Source organism: Sander vitreus, chromosome 20 (genome assembly GCF_031162955.1).
Source record: "Sander vitreus isolate 19-12246 chromosome 20, sanVit1, whole genome shotgun sequence".
In the NCBI taxonomy this organism is placed as follows: Eukaryota; Metazoa; Chordata; class Actinopteri; order Perciformes; family Percidae; genus Sander; species Sander vitreus.
This window is the reverse complement of record NC_135874.1, coordinates 12,272,291-12,287,067: the sequence shown is the minus strand read 5'-3', so window position 1 is coordinate 12,287,067 and position 14,777 is coordinate 12,272,291. Positions and strand designations below refer to the sequence as shown.

Here is a 14,777-nt window from a genome sequence, read left to right as displayed (position 1 = left end):
TTTTACAAATTATACAACTTGCCGTTGTTTCATTTTCAGCCTGAAAATGTAGCCACACAGTGCTCCTCTTCCTCTCTGCCATTCTTCTCCTCCGTCTCCGTACTGCTTGTGTGTGTGCTGCTGTCCACTGCCGAGCCTGGCTGCTTGCTTGCTTGCTTGCTTGCTTGTTTGCCTGGCGCCGCTGAGTCACGTGATGGTACAACATCAAATCACAAGAGGGGGGAGGAGCAGCAAAGTGTTGGTATCGATATTATCGATATTTGGATCGATCCGCCCACCACTACTCGAAAGACAAGAGTCATAATTTCCACGGTTGCTAAAGGTCTTTGTCACTTGAAAATAAACATTTTTTTGCGCCTTTGCTTAAACCTGTGATGTTGTTTTCCTTGGGAGGACAGTCTCATAGAACATTACGTTACATCCCTATATAATAAATTCATTTTTTGACAAAAAGAAGGAAAAGCTAATAAATTGACCTTGGGGTAAATGTTTTTTGACAAACTGCTTGAAGTAATTACTTTTTCCAAGAAAACAATTTCACTAAAAAAAAGGCCCATTTAGTAGCTGTTCTGCTTTCGATCATATCACATGGGCTTCATCAACAGATGGAGTTTGCTCTGTTGTCATGCAATTGTAGACGTGCAAATTTCATCATCATCTGATATGATTAAAAGTTACTAAATGGACATTGTGGTGAGGCCGTTTTCTCAACTGCTGTTTCCAAGGTTGTGAATAAACTAACCCTCAGTAATTACATTTCATTTTACATATGCACGTGGTACAAAGCACATATTTATTTTATCATAATCTATTTTACATGACAATCCCAAGCTGTGTGTATGAAAACTATAAGTAAATGTTCAGGCAGTTCATGTTCCTTACCTAGCTTTTGATATTTTTTCACTGCTTTTTGCATTTTTTTTTGCTTATTTAATATGTTATTTAATATGTTCTATAAAGCTGTTTTTGCTGTTGAATCATATTACTTTTGCTGCTGCACCAAACTAATTCCCCCAAAGGGATCATTAAAGTTGAATTTTTTCTTATCTTAAAATTCAAATTTATATTGGAGTTCTCACACCTTCACTGCAGATTTTCACACCGCTCCCACATTACTTGCCTCAGATTCAGAAAGAACCACATTTGACTGCCAGAATGCACCATGAGACTGTGCACAACCTGCACTTGTACTGTTTAAATCTGTTGATCTCTTCTTTCCATTTTCCTCATTTTTGTCGGCCTGTTGTCTTCTCCGATATCCTCCTCTAATGACTCTCTAAAGTTAAGCTTATCTGGTTAACCTGACCCCATTGTGGGACGTTATGATGGAAGTCTCTGGCCCTAATGCTTTTCAGAAATACAAATGGCATTGTGCATCCAGTGTACTAATCCAGTGTGTTGTCTCAGTCCACATGGTTGTGTGCGAGCATGAGAAGATTACAGCTCACAATGGAAATTAAGATTCAGTGAAAGTAGATGTGTGACAACTCTGTCATACGCCACCGACATGAATAGTCGGTGTTTACAAATGGTCAACCGTCCACCAGCCTTTATCCCTCTTTCGCCCTCTCTCTCAATGCACAGCAGTAGCAGTATTGGGCCTACCGAGTGGGTCATTGATTTTCTGTCAGCAATGCAAGGGCCGAAGCCCATTAGGCCTGGACCAGGCAGACGGACAGCTATGCACACACACACGTGCACCCAACACACAAACTCAAGCACAAAGTTAGGCCATTTGATGTGCCACCACGTGCATCCAAATCAACTAATGTTTCTGCATGCATTTCCAGTGTTACATTAGATCAGGCAGAGTTAAAAGAGATCTCCAGCAATTGCCCTCTCTAGTTGTGTGTTTCACCTCTGACTACACCCAGTATAAGAGATAAGTGATGTGTGGTCAGAAGTGTGCTTTGTTGTTGTTGCAATGCATATTGCATTACTACGTTTTCCATATGTAACATCTGTTACTGACCTACTCTGAGCAAACCATGGACATTGGCGAACAATACATCAGTCAAGGAAGGTCAGTGTATACTGGATTTGCCCTATGTGTATGTGTAAAGCCAGGGGGTGATGTGCCGGGGGGGATGCGTGGGGTTTCCCCATTTCTGATCTACATGTCCCTGCCTCTGCTGAGTCTCTTTGAGACCGTTCTGTTTAACCAGAAACAGCTCTGAAGTCGCTAGCGCTAAACCTACCAGACTCCATTAAAAAAAGCAATACTTTTAGTGTGTAAAGAGCCAACGTATTTTCACATGTAAATCGGTAAACTATGCGTTTACTTTAGGGATGCACCGAACCCAGATTTTTGGGGTTCGCTGAATCCCGAACCCACTGGTTAAGATTCTGCTGAACCCCGAACCGAACTCTACTCCCATTCTCTACTCCCATCTTTTATTTTATTTTTAATATTTTATTTTTAATTTAATACATACTGTATATTGTGTACATATACTTAACTTGTATTGTTTATATTCTATTTAGAGAATGTGTGACATGCACCAACAACACCAAATCAAATTCCTTGTATGTGTTAAAAACGTACTTGGCAATAAAGCTTTTCTGATTCTGATTCTGATCCTAACACAGTAAACACATTAATGAAGTAAACAACATCCACAGCCTCTAAAATAGTTAAATGTAACAAATTAATGTTGAATTCACACGCTCTTTTCACATCGTAGGAAGGCACATCGCTATCGCCAGCTGAGTGACAATTTTGTTTGGCAAATTTTTCGCTAACCAGTGTATGATGAAGGCATGTTGGGTGGGTGAACTTAGAAAGCTAGTGTTAGCTAACGAGCAGCAGTCGCTCCGCTCCCACTGTAGGGAGACTCATTTGCCAAGAGAACAGCTGAGAGCCCGGGAGAGGCACTGTCTGGTTAACACAAGTTTTTAGCAAAATGCAGCAACTTCCTTACCTGAAGTTGCTGCATTTTGGCTACTCCTTCATGCACAACTCATACGCAAATGTCTTAACAGCGGCAATGTTATGTATTGTTTAGCCCCACGAGACAAATCAGCATTGCAAATTGAACATGTAGCTCTACTTGAATCGCCTTCTTTTGACTGAAAGTACTGCCAAACAACACTTTTTTTGCTCACAAGTTCCATTTTCACTTTCTCACAGCCTACTGCATTGACCGCTCCACCTACGTAAACACCTTCCTGTAATCAACGGCGCCGCTATTACGTCGACCAGCATAGCGCGCATAGTGCAAGCGTAACTCTACAAAGAGTATAGAAGGAACAAGAGGCTAAACGCAATAGAACGTTGTGTTAGGTTCAGTCCGATATGGCGGAGCTGCACCTCGGTCATGGGTGCGTTTGTTGCAATGGAACGTTCTATTGAGTTTTGCCTCTTGTTTCTTCTATACTCTTTGATAAGAGCAGAAACTCAACTGCTCAACTCTCCCTCAACTCGCCTCTTGTTACTTCTCTTTGGTAGAGTTCGGTGGAAAACAATTCTAAAGTTCGGCAGAACCCGAACTCCGTCAAAAAGGGTTAGGGTTAGCCTCTGCTAACCCTCTGCTTTTTTCACAAATCGCACCCTGTGTAAAGCAATTATTTCTGAGTTGATCTGTCTACAAGTGTTTATGTATGTTTGTGTGAATATGCCTGTTTAGTTGTTGGGACTGTATTATGTCACGGTATCTGTTTAAAAAGTCAATAAACAAAAAAAGAAGGTGCTTTGTTGCACCGGTAACCACACCCAACAGTGATGTCACAGTGTATTGACACACCCTGTATACCTGTACATCACTGCAGCAAAATGTGAAGTTAAACCACTGAAGTCTGGCAATGACAAGATCTTCCGCTGATGTTAAGTTGCTTTTGAAGGCCAGGGTATGCTTAACATTTGTTCAAAGAGTCTTTCGATAACGCCTATGGGCAAAACGGTTGGGGTGGGGTGAAGAACACGGCCGCAAGATCCTGACATCAGAAAGGTTCACAGATCCAGCAGGCACTTCATTTGTAGAACAGTGATTCTTTATTAGCAGCAGATTTTAAACATAATGGTTAAATCAAAGCAGCACAGGCCAAGAAAACCCCTAATTTCTTTCGTGACATAGGCTTTGCGTCAAAAAATATTACATTTTCAAGCCCTAGCTGGGTTACCCAAGGAATGTCACTTAAGTAATTTTCTCGGACTTGATAAAAATCCCTGAAGGACCGTATTTTCACAGGCTGTGTTGTACTTCCTGTGACTAGTCATTTCACTTTGTCATGTTTTAACAATGGTGTGCCCCTTTAAAGTAATAATCTCAAAGATTTTCATTTGAATGGCTCTAAGTCACTGTCTACGGCCGAATGAGGTAACACAATGGTGATTGAGCCTGTGGCCCACTGATGAAAGTCCTTGCATTTGCAGTATTATGAACTGGGTGTCTGTAACGACATGCTCAGGAAGTGTTTGGTCCGCCAGAGAGGGTAGGCGGAGCTAACACAACAGACTCGCTCTTCAACTTAATTGTGTGTGAAGTGCCGTATGATTTTTTTCCGGTCTCTGTTAGCATTGCGAGTAAACCGTTACTGTGGCCAAATAAACAAAGAAAAGAGCAATGAAACAAAAAAGTTAAAAGTCAGTTATCTCTTATCGCCATAGGTGCTGCCAAAGACAACAAAACGGAGATATTTGTGATTGTGACCTTAAGTATGAAATGGTGTAGCACAATTGTGTGAAAATCCTAAAAAATTGCATGTTTGTTGATCATTCAATGTACTTATACATACAGTATTGTTACATGGGGTCTCTCTCTCTCTCTCTCTCTCTCTCTCTCTCTCTCTCTCTCTCTCACTTGGTTGATTGATTGTGGTCCAGGCGTTGGTTAAGAGCCTCCAGGTGGAAAGCTGTTGGCCACAAGATTACCTCCATGCCTAAATCCTCCCATTCACAAGCTTCTACCAAGACTGACACACACACACACACACTTGTGCAGATGGCGACACACAACCACAGAACAGATTTCTTTTTTCTTTGATGTTTTTCCAACATATTTCAAACTCTCCTTCGTCTTTTCTGTCTGTCCAGTCAACATCTTTAAGTCAACACAGCGATGCTGAATGTCTCAAAAAGACCTCAGACTAGAACACTTTGGTCCGACTCTCTTCCATGTACTGACCCTTGGATTCAATCTGCCTCACATGTGCCTGTCACTCTGCATGATCTCCAACTGTTTGAGCTGTTAAAATATTAACGGAGGGTATATTCCGACTCGCTCTTTGAGTGACACTGTGAAAGGTCTGACACCAGAATATGAGAGGAAGCTAACACCTTTAAAGAGTTTAGTAGCAGCCACAGTGAGAGGCAGTGTAGTGACACCTTTCACCTCCAGGCTGCTTTTGACTCCGAACTGTAAACCTGAAAGCACGCAAGCAAGCAAGAACTTCATCATCAATTATCACCAAACTGGTGTTCTTTCATCTGTCAAGTTAGATTTTCTGTTCTCGTCTTCTCTGTCACTTGTGTCACTCATTTCTGGTGCACAGTATGTCTTATTTGGGTTTAGTGTAAGCACACAATGTCAGTTCCAGCCTTAAGGATGTGAAGATTGATGGGCTTCTGGTAGTGAAGCAGTACGTAAGAAACGTTGGGTAGGAGAGAGCAAGCCGACGGGCTGGCAGAGACACAGAGCTGCCATGCAGGCTGCTAAAGGGCATAGTACAGCCTGCAGAGGATGGCAGCAAGATGGATACAAAGACTATTATGCAGGCAAAGGAGATAAAAGAAGCCAGGTTGAAAGACTAAAGTGCTGTGAAGTCAAAGGTACTACTGTATCAAAGTGACTGGGAGTGTCAGAGGATAGACAGAGCTGCAATGCAAGGTGTTGTGCGAACAGCGATAAAATGTTTATTTATTCAGGCTAAAACAGTATTTTTCACCACCAGCTTCTGTGGTTTGATTTGTTATGAGGACAGGGTTGGGACTCAAGAAAGATGTTCAGTAAAGTGAGAAAAGAAGTGACTATTTAATCACTTGCTGCAATACAGTCAATACTGGCCTTCTGTCTTACTCACTCGTCCTCCTTCCTCTCTGTCACTCTTTAGCTGTATCCCATTTTAGACGTTGCCTTCATTGCAGTCTACGTTTAATGACCAAATATGCAATAACTTGTCAGCATGTCCATCCCTGAGCAGTTGGGAGTTCAGTGCCTTGTTCAAGGGCACCTCAGCAGTGCCCAGGAGGCAAATTGGCACTGGTTGCTGGAGAGGTTGCCGATTCAATTCCACCAAGTCCCCATGACCTGAGCTACTGCTGCCCCATCTGTATCTGTCCTGCACTCTCATTTGCATGCGCTCCATCCCTCCACCCCTCATTGCACTGTGGCACTTCTGGGTCAGCCTCACGACAACAGGCAGCAGTTCAAACTTGGAGAAAGACTGAGCACAAGGAGGGTACAGACAAGAGTAAGAGAGAGAAAACAAAAACAAAAAGAGACGGGAGACAGAGCCAGACAGAGGGGGATGGATGAAGTGAGGAGAGGAGACATACGGACGGACACAGTCCAACAGACGGAGAGCTATAGGGACATTTGGAGGATACATGAGGCAGTTATGAACCTATTTTCTTCTACAGGAGCGCCCGAGTGTCACTAATGGCAAAGTAGGGGCTGGTAAACACATTTCTGTGACGGCACGACACTGCCGAAAAACAAATTAAACTCTCTTCTCGCATTTCACACCCTCTCAACCCTTTTCTCTCTGTCTCCCTTAATTACTCATTTCTTGCCACTCTGGTTTTCCATCTCTGTCGCTTTCTTCTCTCAGTCTCTCTTCCTGCCCATCCGTCTTATTCAACCTATCCTATCTTGTCTCTGTATTTCTGATGCTTTCCCCTCCTTCATTCATCAGCTCTACCTCCTTCTCTCTCCTCTTCTTTCCACTGTGTACACCCAAAAATGAAAAACAGGGCCATATGCGTGGGGACAGCTAGCCAAATTGCGCTCCTGATGTTCATGCTGAGGCAGTTAAGCAGCTCTTTGCAGACCGCCCCCACTTCAGCCTTGCCCAGGACATGGGGACAGTAGGCAAGCACTGCAGCGCCGAACAACACGGTGGCTGCTTTCTGGCTGCTTGTACTGTGATGAGACTGGGAAGTGGGGGTGTAATGTAGCTTCTGGGTCCTTGTGTAGACTCGCTACTCCGTGTACAATGGTTGTCTGAGCTGCAGGTGCGGAACTGGATGAGGGGTGTGTAAGCTCCTCTTGCAAGAGAACAAAAGACGATGAGGATGGATCTGCATGTATGTATGGATGACCGGCGTGACCTGTGTTCATATGCACACAGATTCACACAAATTGTATTCACAATGAGAGAAAAAAAAAAAAAAAAAAGTCCTCATTACAGGCTCATGAGTTGCCTTAACTTGTCCCTTTCAGCATCCTCAAATGAATTCTTTCTTCAGTGGCTAGACGTAAAATGGCCTCAAAGTGGAATTCTAACATCAAATGAAAGCATGAAAGCCAGCGTTAGCCTCTCCCGAGACGCCTTCTCCTTTCCTCATAGACTTAACTTGGGTTAAAATAATTTCTAAACATAGCTTACCTCTTTCTGACCTTCACTTCGGGAGAGATTTAAGCACGTGTCTATGTGTCACTTCTCTTCACACTCACTGCCTGTTGTCCTTCAACATATCGATTGAGTTACATTTTCTTTCTTTCCTTCAAAGACTTCGGAGCTAATTAGTTTGACACTCTAACTAAAGCACTGCTGTATCCCCTGACCCTTGCAGTATTAGAGTACAATTTAGTGTGTAACATCACTACCTTCAAGGTATATTGGAGGCTAATCTACCATGCTTATAGGGTACTGGTGCTTTTCAAAGACCAGATGATGCACTATGCAACACTGTGTTAAACTGCAAAACAGTGGCAGTATGTACAAACATGATGACAATAGAAAGAAAAAAAAAAAGTCCTTGCATGTAGTTCTGGCATATGAGCGATTCAGGAAAGCGTTCACAGCGAATCAGTGCAAGCAAGATTTGTATCTTTGAATGTTATGTTGTTGCTCCGTCACTGAGGATGATGCTATTTTAAACAGTCATCGATTGAGCTTTTTTTACCATCACTCCATAACACTGTCAAATTTTGAATTTTCAAACTAACACATGAAGCTTTTATTGGTATGGATGCTGTAAACATGACTTTTCTGTCACTGATGGTTCTAGGAAAGTTTAGGAATATGCTCTAGATTCTTTGCTCAAAACTGTACAGTGAGGAAGTTGAACCACAGGTTGCTGCGAACAGATGGAATTCAATTTTAATGGATGGTTGGATGTTTCTCAGAATAACTCCAATGGTATGTACTACTTTTATGAAGATGGCTTACCAGAAGATGGCAAAAAAAATGAAAACAGGTTGTAAGAAAAGTTTCACGGGGTATGTAATGTTTGCTTATAATTGTCAGATTTTTGAAGGTTAGTGTTAGTTAGTTGAGTAGATTTTTGAAGGTTAGTGTTAGTTAGTTGAGTTATGTGACTTCCCTTATAAAAGAAAGGGCCGAATCATGGCTATTATTTATTATTATTTGCGATTATTTTACCTCAATAAGGTTGTTTTCTATCCTTTAAATGTGGGTAGAGTCTGCAAGGGAAATATGCAATTACCTTTATTTATATAACATGACATGACACATGCCACAACCTAACAATCATATGATGCGCAATGTTACCAACAGGAAATCAGGTTCCCAAGCCACAATAGTACTACTGTACTCCTTGTACATTAAAATACAGCTCAAGTGCTCAATGAGGCCTTGTTTTGACACCACATTACACTAATGCTGACAGTGTGACACAGCTGCTATTAGCTCTTCATTCAATCTCCCTTTCCTCTTTTCCTCACTCCTCATATCTCACCCCACATGCACTCGGTTATCAGGATAGGTGTCAGAGGAATGTGCTAAACACTTAGCAAGTAATGTCTGTATATGTGTGAGTGTGTGCCCGTATTTAGCGAGGTGACACTCTGGATTGACCATGCGCTACTACTGATGCCTGTGTGTGAGGGGTTGTATGGGTCACTAAGTCACTAACTACTGCTGAAGGAAAGCCAGTAGGTGGTTGCTGATGTTTACAGGGGCCCTCACTAACACCTATACTGAGCTGACAGAGTGTGTGTGTGTGTGTGTGTGTGTGTGTGTGTGTGTGTGTGTGTGTGTGTGTGTGTGTGTGTGTGTGTGTGTGTGCTAACCTCTTCCTGGACTTTAATTCTTCGGAGGAACGTTAGTAACAGACCAGCACTTTCCCATCTGCCACTGCTCTGTCCTCCCATCCTTTTTTCTCTCCTTTTTTCTCTACTTGTTTAATCATCTCTGAGCTCCCTCTTCTCCACTCCCTCGCTGTATCAGTTTCTACTAAGTGGCTCCTATTTTCTTTTTGCTTTCAAGGTCTCTTTTCAAAAAGGTTCAGCCACTCCTTTGTGCATTTTCTTTCCATTTCCTCCTCTCCTCATTCTGTCATTCCCGCCACCTGTTCTTCTGTGTATCCATGTACCGTATCCCTCCCAGTGTGCTGCCATCCACTTAGACACCTCACACACATTTCAATACTTTCATTTATGTTCACATTTAAAAGTTAAATGTTGGATGATACACAACCAAAACAACCACCACTGTTGAGAGCCCTCTTTGACTCCGCCACTGACTTTCTGTCTAAATATTTCTCACTGTTTCTGTTTTATCACCTCTCTTTCTCACACACACACACACACACACACACACACACACACACACCTGCCTCAGATGTGGTGAATAGTAAAACTGAACACAATAAACGTTATCACAACAGCCACTGAATTCGGAGAGATAAGAAATTCATTAGTCGCCAGCTTGCTAATGACGTGCACAGAGATGAAATTATGGCAAGGACAAAAACTATGTAAGAGATGGGAGTAGGGGAGGAAGGAGGGGAGGAGAAATGAAAAAGAATGTGCAGGAGAAAATGTTCCCCAGAATGGTACACCGTATTATGGCATGCCAGCTCAATTGGCTTGTGACCTCTGCAAGTCAAAGAACTAAACGAGGCCTCATTCATATGACAACACTGTTTCCCTTTTTTTTCTTCTTTACGGTTTGTGTTTCTTTCTCTCTCTCTTCCTCCCTATCTGTCTGATATATATATATATATATATATTTCGCCATACACCACGGGGAAATCAAGGTTGAAAGTCAAAGCACTCGTGCTCGCATTCTCTTATTCAGCTTACTGCTCACATGCTACTCAAGGTCACTATAAGCGCAGGCCTCCATTAACTAATAATGGAAGTTCATAACCTTCTGCCATGGTGCAACGTGGGCAAAGAGAAGGTGAAAAAGAACCGTGTTTTTCATGTTTAGGGCTATTATCCACCTGCATCTAGTGTTGAGGATAATAGCCCTAGATGTGGCACATCAAACACACTACCATAATCCCAATGTCAGTGTCTCAGCATGCTTAACATTCCCTCTAACATACATACATGTCCGCCATCTGGTGCCCGTCCTGCCCCATGTTATACCCCGCTCTGTCCTGTGCTGGATTACACCCTCAGTATTTTACATCTTGCAAATCCAGCCGGCAGCCTCTGATAGCCATCTGTAATCTGAAGGTCATATTTGCAGCATGTGTGTGTGTGTGTGTGTGTGTGTATCAGCCTGTAATTTGTTCATGCTCAGCACAGGGACAGTATCAGCATTCACGACATCTGTTCAACACAGGGCCTACACAGCAGAACTGGGCACATCATCTGCACCGCGCAGCACAGGGATGAAGCTGTCACTCACTCACACACACACACGCACACACACACACACACACACGCACGCACGCACGAAATTTGTGTGTTTTTCAGGTTTTATAATGCCTTTAATGTTGTTTCTTTCTGTGAACGTTGTTCATTTAATCTTCCACTCTGTTGATAAGACATTGCATGTCTGCCCATCCCAGAAGAGGGATCCCTCCTCTCTTGCTAGTTTGTTCCTTTTAGTTTTTTCTCATCTGAACCGAGGATTAAAAAACTGATTTGTACACACTGTAATTTCCCTTTGAGGCAAGTTTGTTATTTGTTGAATGTAAACTGTCCAAGCTCAACCCTAACTCAAAATCACCTTGACCTCCTCAGGGGTTGTTTTTTTTGTTTTTAGAAAGCTCCCCCAGAGGCACAGAGGCACAAATATTAGAGTTTGAATGCCCAATATTTCTTGCCAACGATGACAACAACTGAAGTGGGATCCACGCAGAGAATAAGAACAAAAAAACTGAAAGGAATTTACAGCTCACCCGTTGGGGGATGGATGTGTCGAGGATGAAGTGATGATCATCTCTGTTCTCTGCTAAAATGAAATATGATGGCGAGGGAACTCAGTGCCATTTCCTGCCTGGCACAGGAAGCGCCCATCTGGTGCTGAGTGCTGTCTGTCCTCTGTTGTTGTGTTGCATGGCGTTGTAATAGCTCTTGTCACCGCTGTTGCTGTTCTCAATGCTGTTATTATTTCTGAAGCACCACACAGGTCAGCTGAGGGAGATGGGGGAGAAAGAAATGATATTCATGGTTTAAGATGCTGTGTTGTGGATCGCTAAGGAGAGGACTGATAAAATGGACAATAAGTGAGGAGTTTATTATTTGAACTGGGGGGTGTAATAGAAGCAGTGGAGGGGAGTCTGTAGGAGAAAGAGCAATGAGACGCATGCTGGCAGCTGCCCGTAATACTGTCACATCCCACCGCCCGCCACAAAAGCAGAAGGAAGCCACTCGTCATCACCGTGACAACCAACATGTGACGAGAGGAGGGTAAAAAGTTATCCATCAAAAAAATGTTACAGGGGTGAGTGCACTCCTCCATCTCTCTGCTTACACACACGCATACACACACAAAGACACACAGAATGTCATCATATTTCATTTGGGTCATCAGGAACAATTGTCTCCAAGAGGAAATCTCTGACTGGATTTCATGCTTTCTCCACTCAACAACATGATAATGTATTTTCCTCTGTAATGAAGTGACAGTAACCCCCCGCAGGGATAATGTTCAGAACACAGAGAAACTGGAAGCACAAGAGGAGGGAAACAGCAATTCATGTGTGAACTAAAAACACCCCAGAGCCAGAGACAGTCACACTGAAGGCAAGTGTGTGGTTGTGCTGCAGACAAAAGCATGAATTCATTTGAAGAAAATGAATCTATAAAACAGAGAATAGTCTTCTCATACACATAGATTTTTTTTTAGACATAATCTAAAACCAAAGAAGCAGACTGTAATCAAGATTTGAATTATATCTGACTCAATTTATCATCAAAACCAAAATGATTGTTGTGTCGGACAAATTTAAATATATTCAATATCCCTGCAATTAAGTGACACTTTACAATCTTCCAGTACACTGGAAAACCTGCCTGATGGATTTCTCCTTAGTTACACAATTTAGATACGGGATTTATAGGCAGTCATCCATATCAAGCAGCTTCATCTAGCAACTAAAATTGCAGACTGATGGTTGGGGATCACATGGGAAAAGCCTGAAAGGAAGGCTACTGTACTCTCTGAGGCTTTGATGCATCAACATATAGAAAGATATGGAAACTATGAGTACTGAGCACCACCCAGTGGTTGATTATTTGCTCAGTTAAAGCTCTCAATGAGAAGAAACACACATTGAGGGCCTGTAGCTGCAGAGGACAGTTGAAAGTCCACCCTCAAACGCACAAAGCTTGTACTTTTCACACTTTCAACAGGTTTCCTATGCTAAAATACACCTTTAAGGGTGACTGAAACGTAATCAAAGGGTCCTAATTTGTTTGTCACTGTTGCGCTTTGCATCGTCTATAACGATATTTGTGTAGCCTATGTACAATGTGTAAAATGTGAAAACAATGTACAACGTGAAAGAGGTCGAACAAGCTTTAAAGCCAGTTTGTTTAGCTGTACCCCGCCCCACAACTTTAACGTTTTGGCTCACTATCATGGCTCTCATGGCATCATTTGCAGCAAAAACAATGCTCCAAAAACCCACTGTATGCTACCTGCTCAGCACCATACGGCAGACAGTTAGCGGCTGCTGGTTAACAATTTAGCAGCTAAATGGCCAGATATTTCCTTCAGGAGTTCGTACAGACAAAAACCGAACTAAAAGAGACTAAATATTGGACTTAAATTCATCAGGTGGCCAGAAACACGGTTCCAAATGAATGCTAATGTTGCTCCGTAACTTCTGGATGTGTAGAAAATTAAGCTGTTCGTTAACAAGTTCGCCATACTAACCTGAACAGGGCTTAAAAGGTGAAGATTTGTCAATGTGTTCCCAGTTTGTTTCCGCTGCCTCCAAGTGGCCAAAATAAATATGGTATTGCAGGTTTAAAGCGTGGGGTTTAAAGTGAGACTCTTTAGACTCTCTTCAAAATAAAAGTTGAATCCATAATTAATAAAATGCACCTATACTCAGGGGTGCCGCTATAGCTTTAGCTTATGTTAGCTAATGTTAGGAAAGTTGATATTGCTGTGTAACTGACATTTCTCCTGTTACTTTAATCTTACATCAAACCTTAAATTTCATTTACTGGATCTCTGTTAAAAAAAAGTATGTTAGACATCTACTTAATGTATGGACCAAACTGATCCATAATCAAATTAAAGCTGTTTATTTTTCTGTATTGATTTCTTTATTTTGTTAAATGCACCAATGAAAATGTGCATGGTGTGTTTTTCTGTGCTGTTGGAGTGCTGAATACCCTCCTTAGTTATTAACTTTCTCTTTCCCTATTCATTTTTATTTTCTCTTTGCACACCCGGGAGTGCACAACAGCCTGGTGATATTTTAGATGGTACTCTACTCTTGACATTTATCAAAGTTTTTCCTCACCACATTTCCCCACTCTTACCAGGATTCACACTATTCATTATCTGGTCTTAAATCAGCTTCATCAGTCACATGACGGATGCTTCCCCTTAGAGATCAAACAGATAATATTCATAGGTAGTCACAGGAAGTCGATAAAGTATAACACTAATTATGCTATTTGCATTTGTCCAAGTCGATAAAATCAAATATAAACAAGTGTAACAATATTACATGTGTATATGCACATGCACACATCACACAAACTTCATCTCATTATTCCAATGTCATCTATTGGCAGGAGGGCCACAGTGGTGTCTGCTGTGCAAACCAACAGGCATGACTGTAGCCAGCGGTACAAGCAGAATAATAAATGAGTAATGAATAATAGAGGAATAATGAAGAATAATGACTTGGGGAAAAGACACACACATGCATGCATCATACACACACATGAGGGGAGTTATAGATAATTGTACAGTGTCATCATCTATCTTTCTTTTAGAGAAAGAGAAGGAGAGAGAGAGAGTGAGAGAGAGAGAGAGAGAGAGAGAGAGAGAGAGAGAGAGAGAGAGGTGTTCCTCTTTCCCCTCTGGTATACACAACTTCATTAAGAGGAAGTCAGAGTATGTTTAGAAACAGTATCTAACACCATCTCTCTCTCTTTTAGTGCAAAAGAAAAAAATATTTCAGGAAATATGGGTGCTGCTTTGAAAACATTAAGTCGTAATGCCATTTTAGCAATGTGACTTGTGTGCCTTTTTCCAACCATTTCTTCATTGTGTCTATTGCAAATTTCACAGTGACCATGTGAAAATGAAACCAAGTTGTTTTTTGTTGTTGTTTTCAGATGTAATTCTGACATTAATTCTGATTTACGCTGTTTATGTAGAGGCACTACAAAGAAGAATCATTGTTTGAAGCTATAAACCTTGGCTACTATAAGTACTAACTACAGCTG

The 14,777-nt window shown here is 41.8% G+C and overlaps 1 protein-coding gene across 1 annotated transcript in view; it reads right to left on the bottom strand.

Annotated features, from left to right (window-relative positions):
* pacrg (PARK2 co-regulated) overlaps positions 1 to 14,777 on the bottom strand; it is a 199,142-nt gene that overhangs the window by 183,794 nt on the left and 571 nt on the right. The window contains exons 2-3 of the mRNA XM_078278117.1: positions 11,489 to 11,495; positions 11,261 to 11,340 (exon numbers count right to left, since the gene is read on the bottom strand). Of these exons, the coding sequence (XP_078134243.1) occupies positions 11,261 to 11,340; positions 11,489 to 11,495 (87 nt within the window). The remainder of the gene's footprint in view (positions 1 to 11,260; positions 11,341 to 11,488; positions 11,496 to 14,777) is intronic.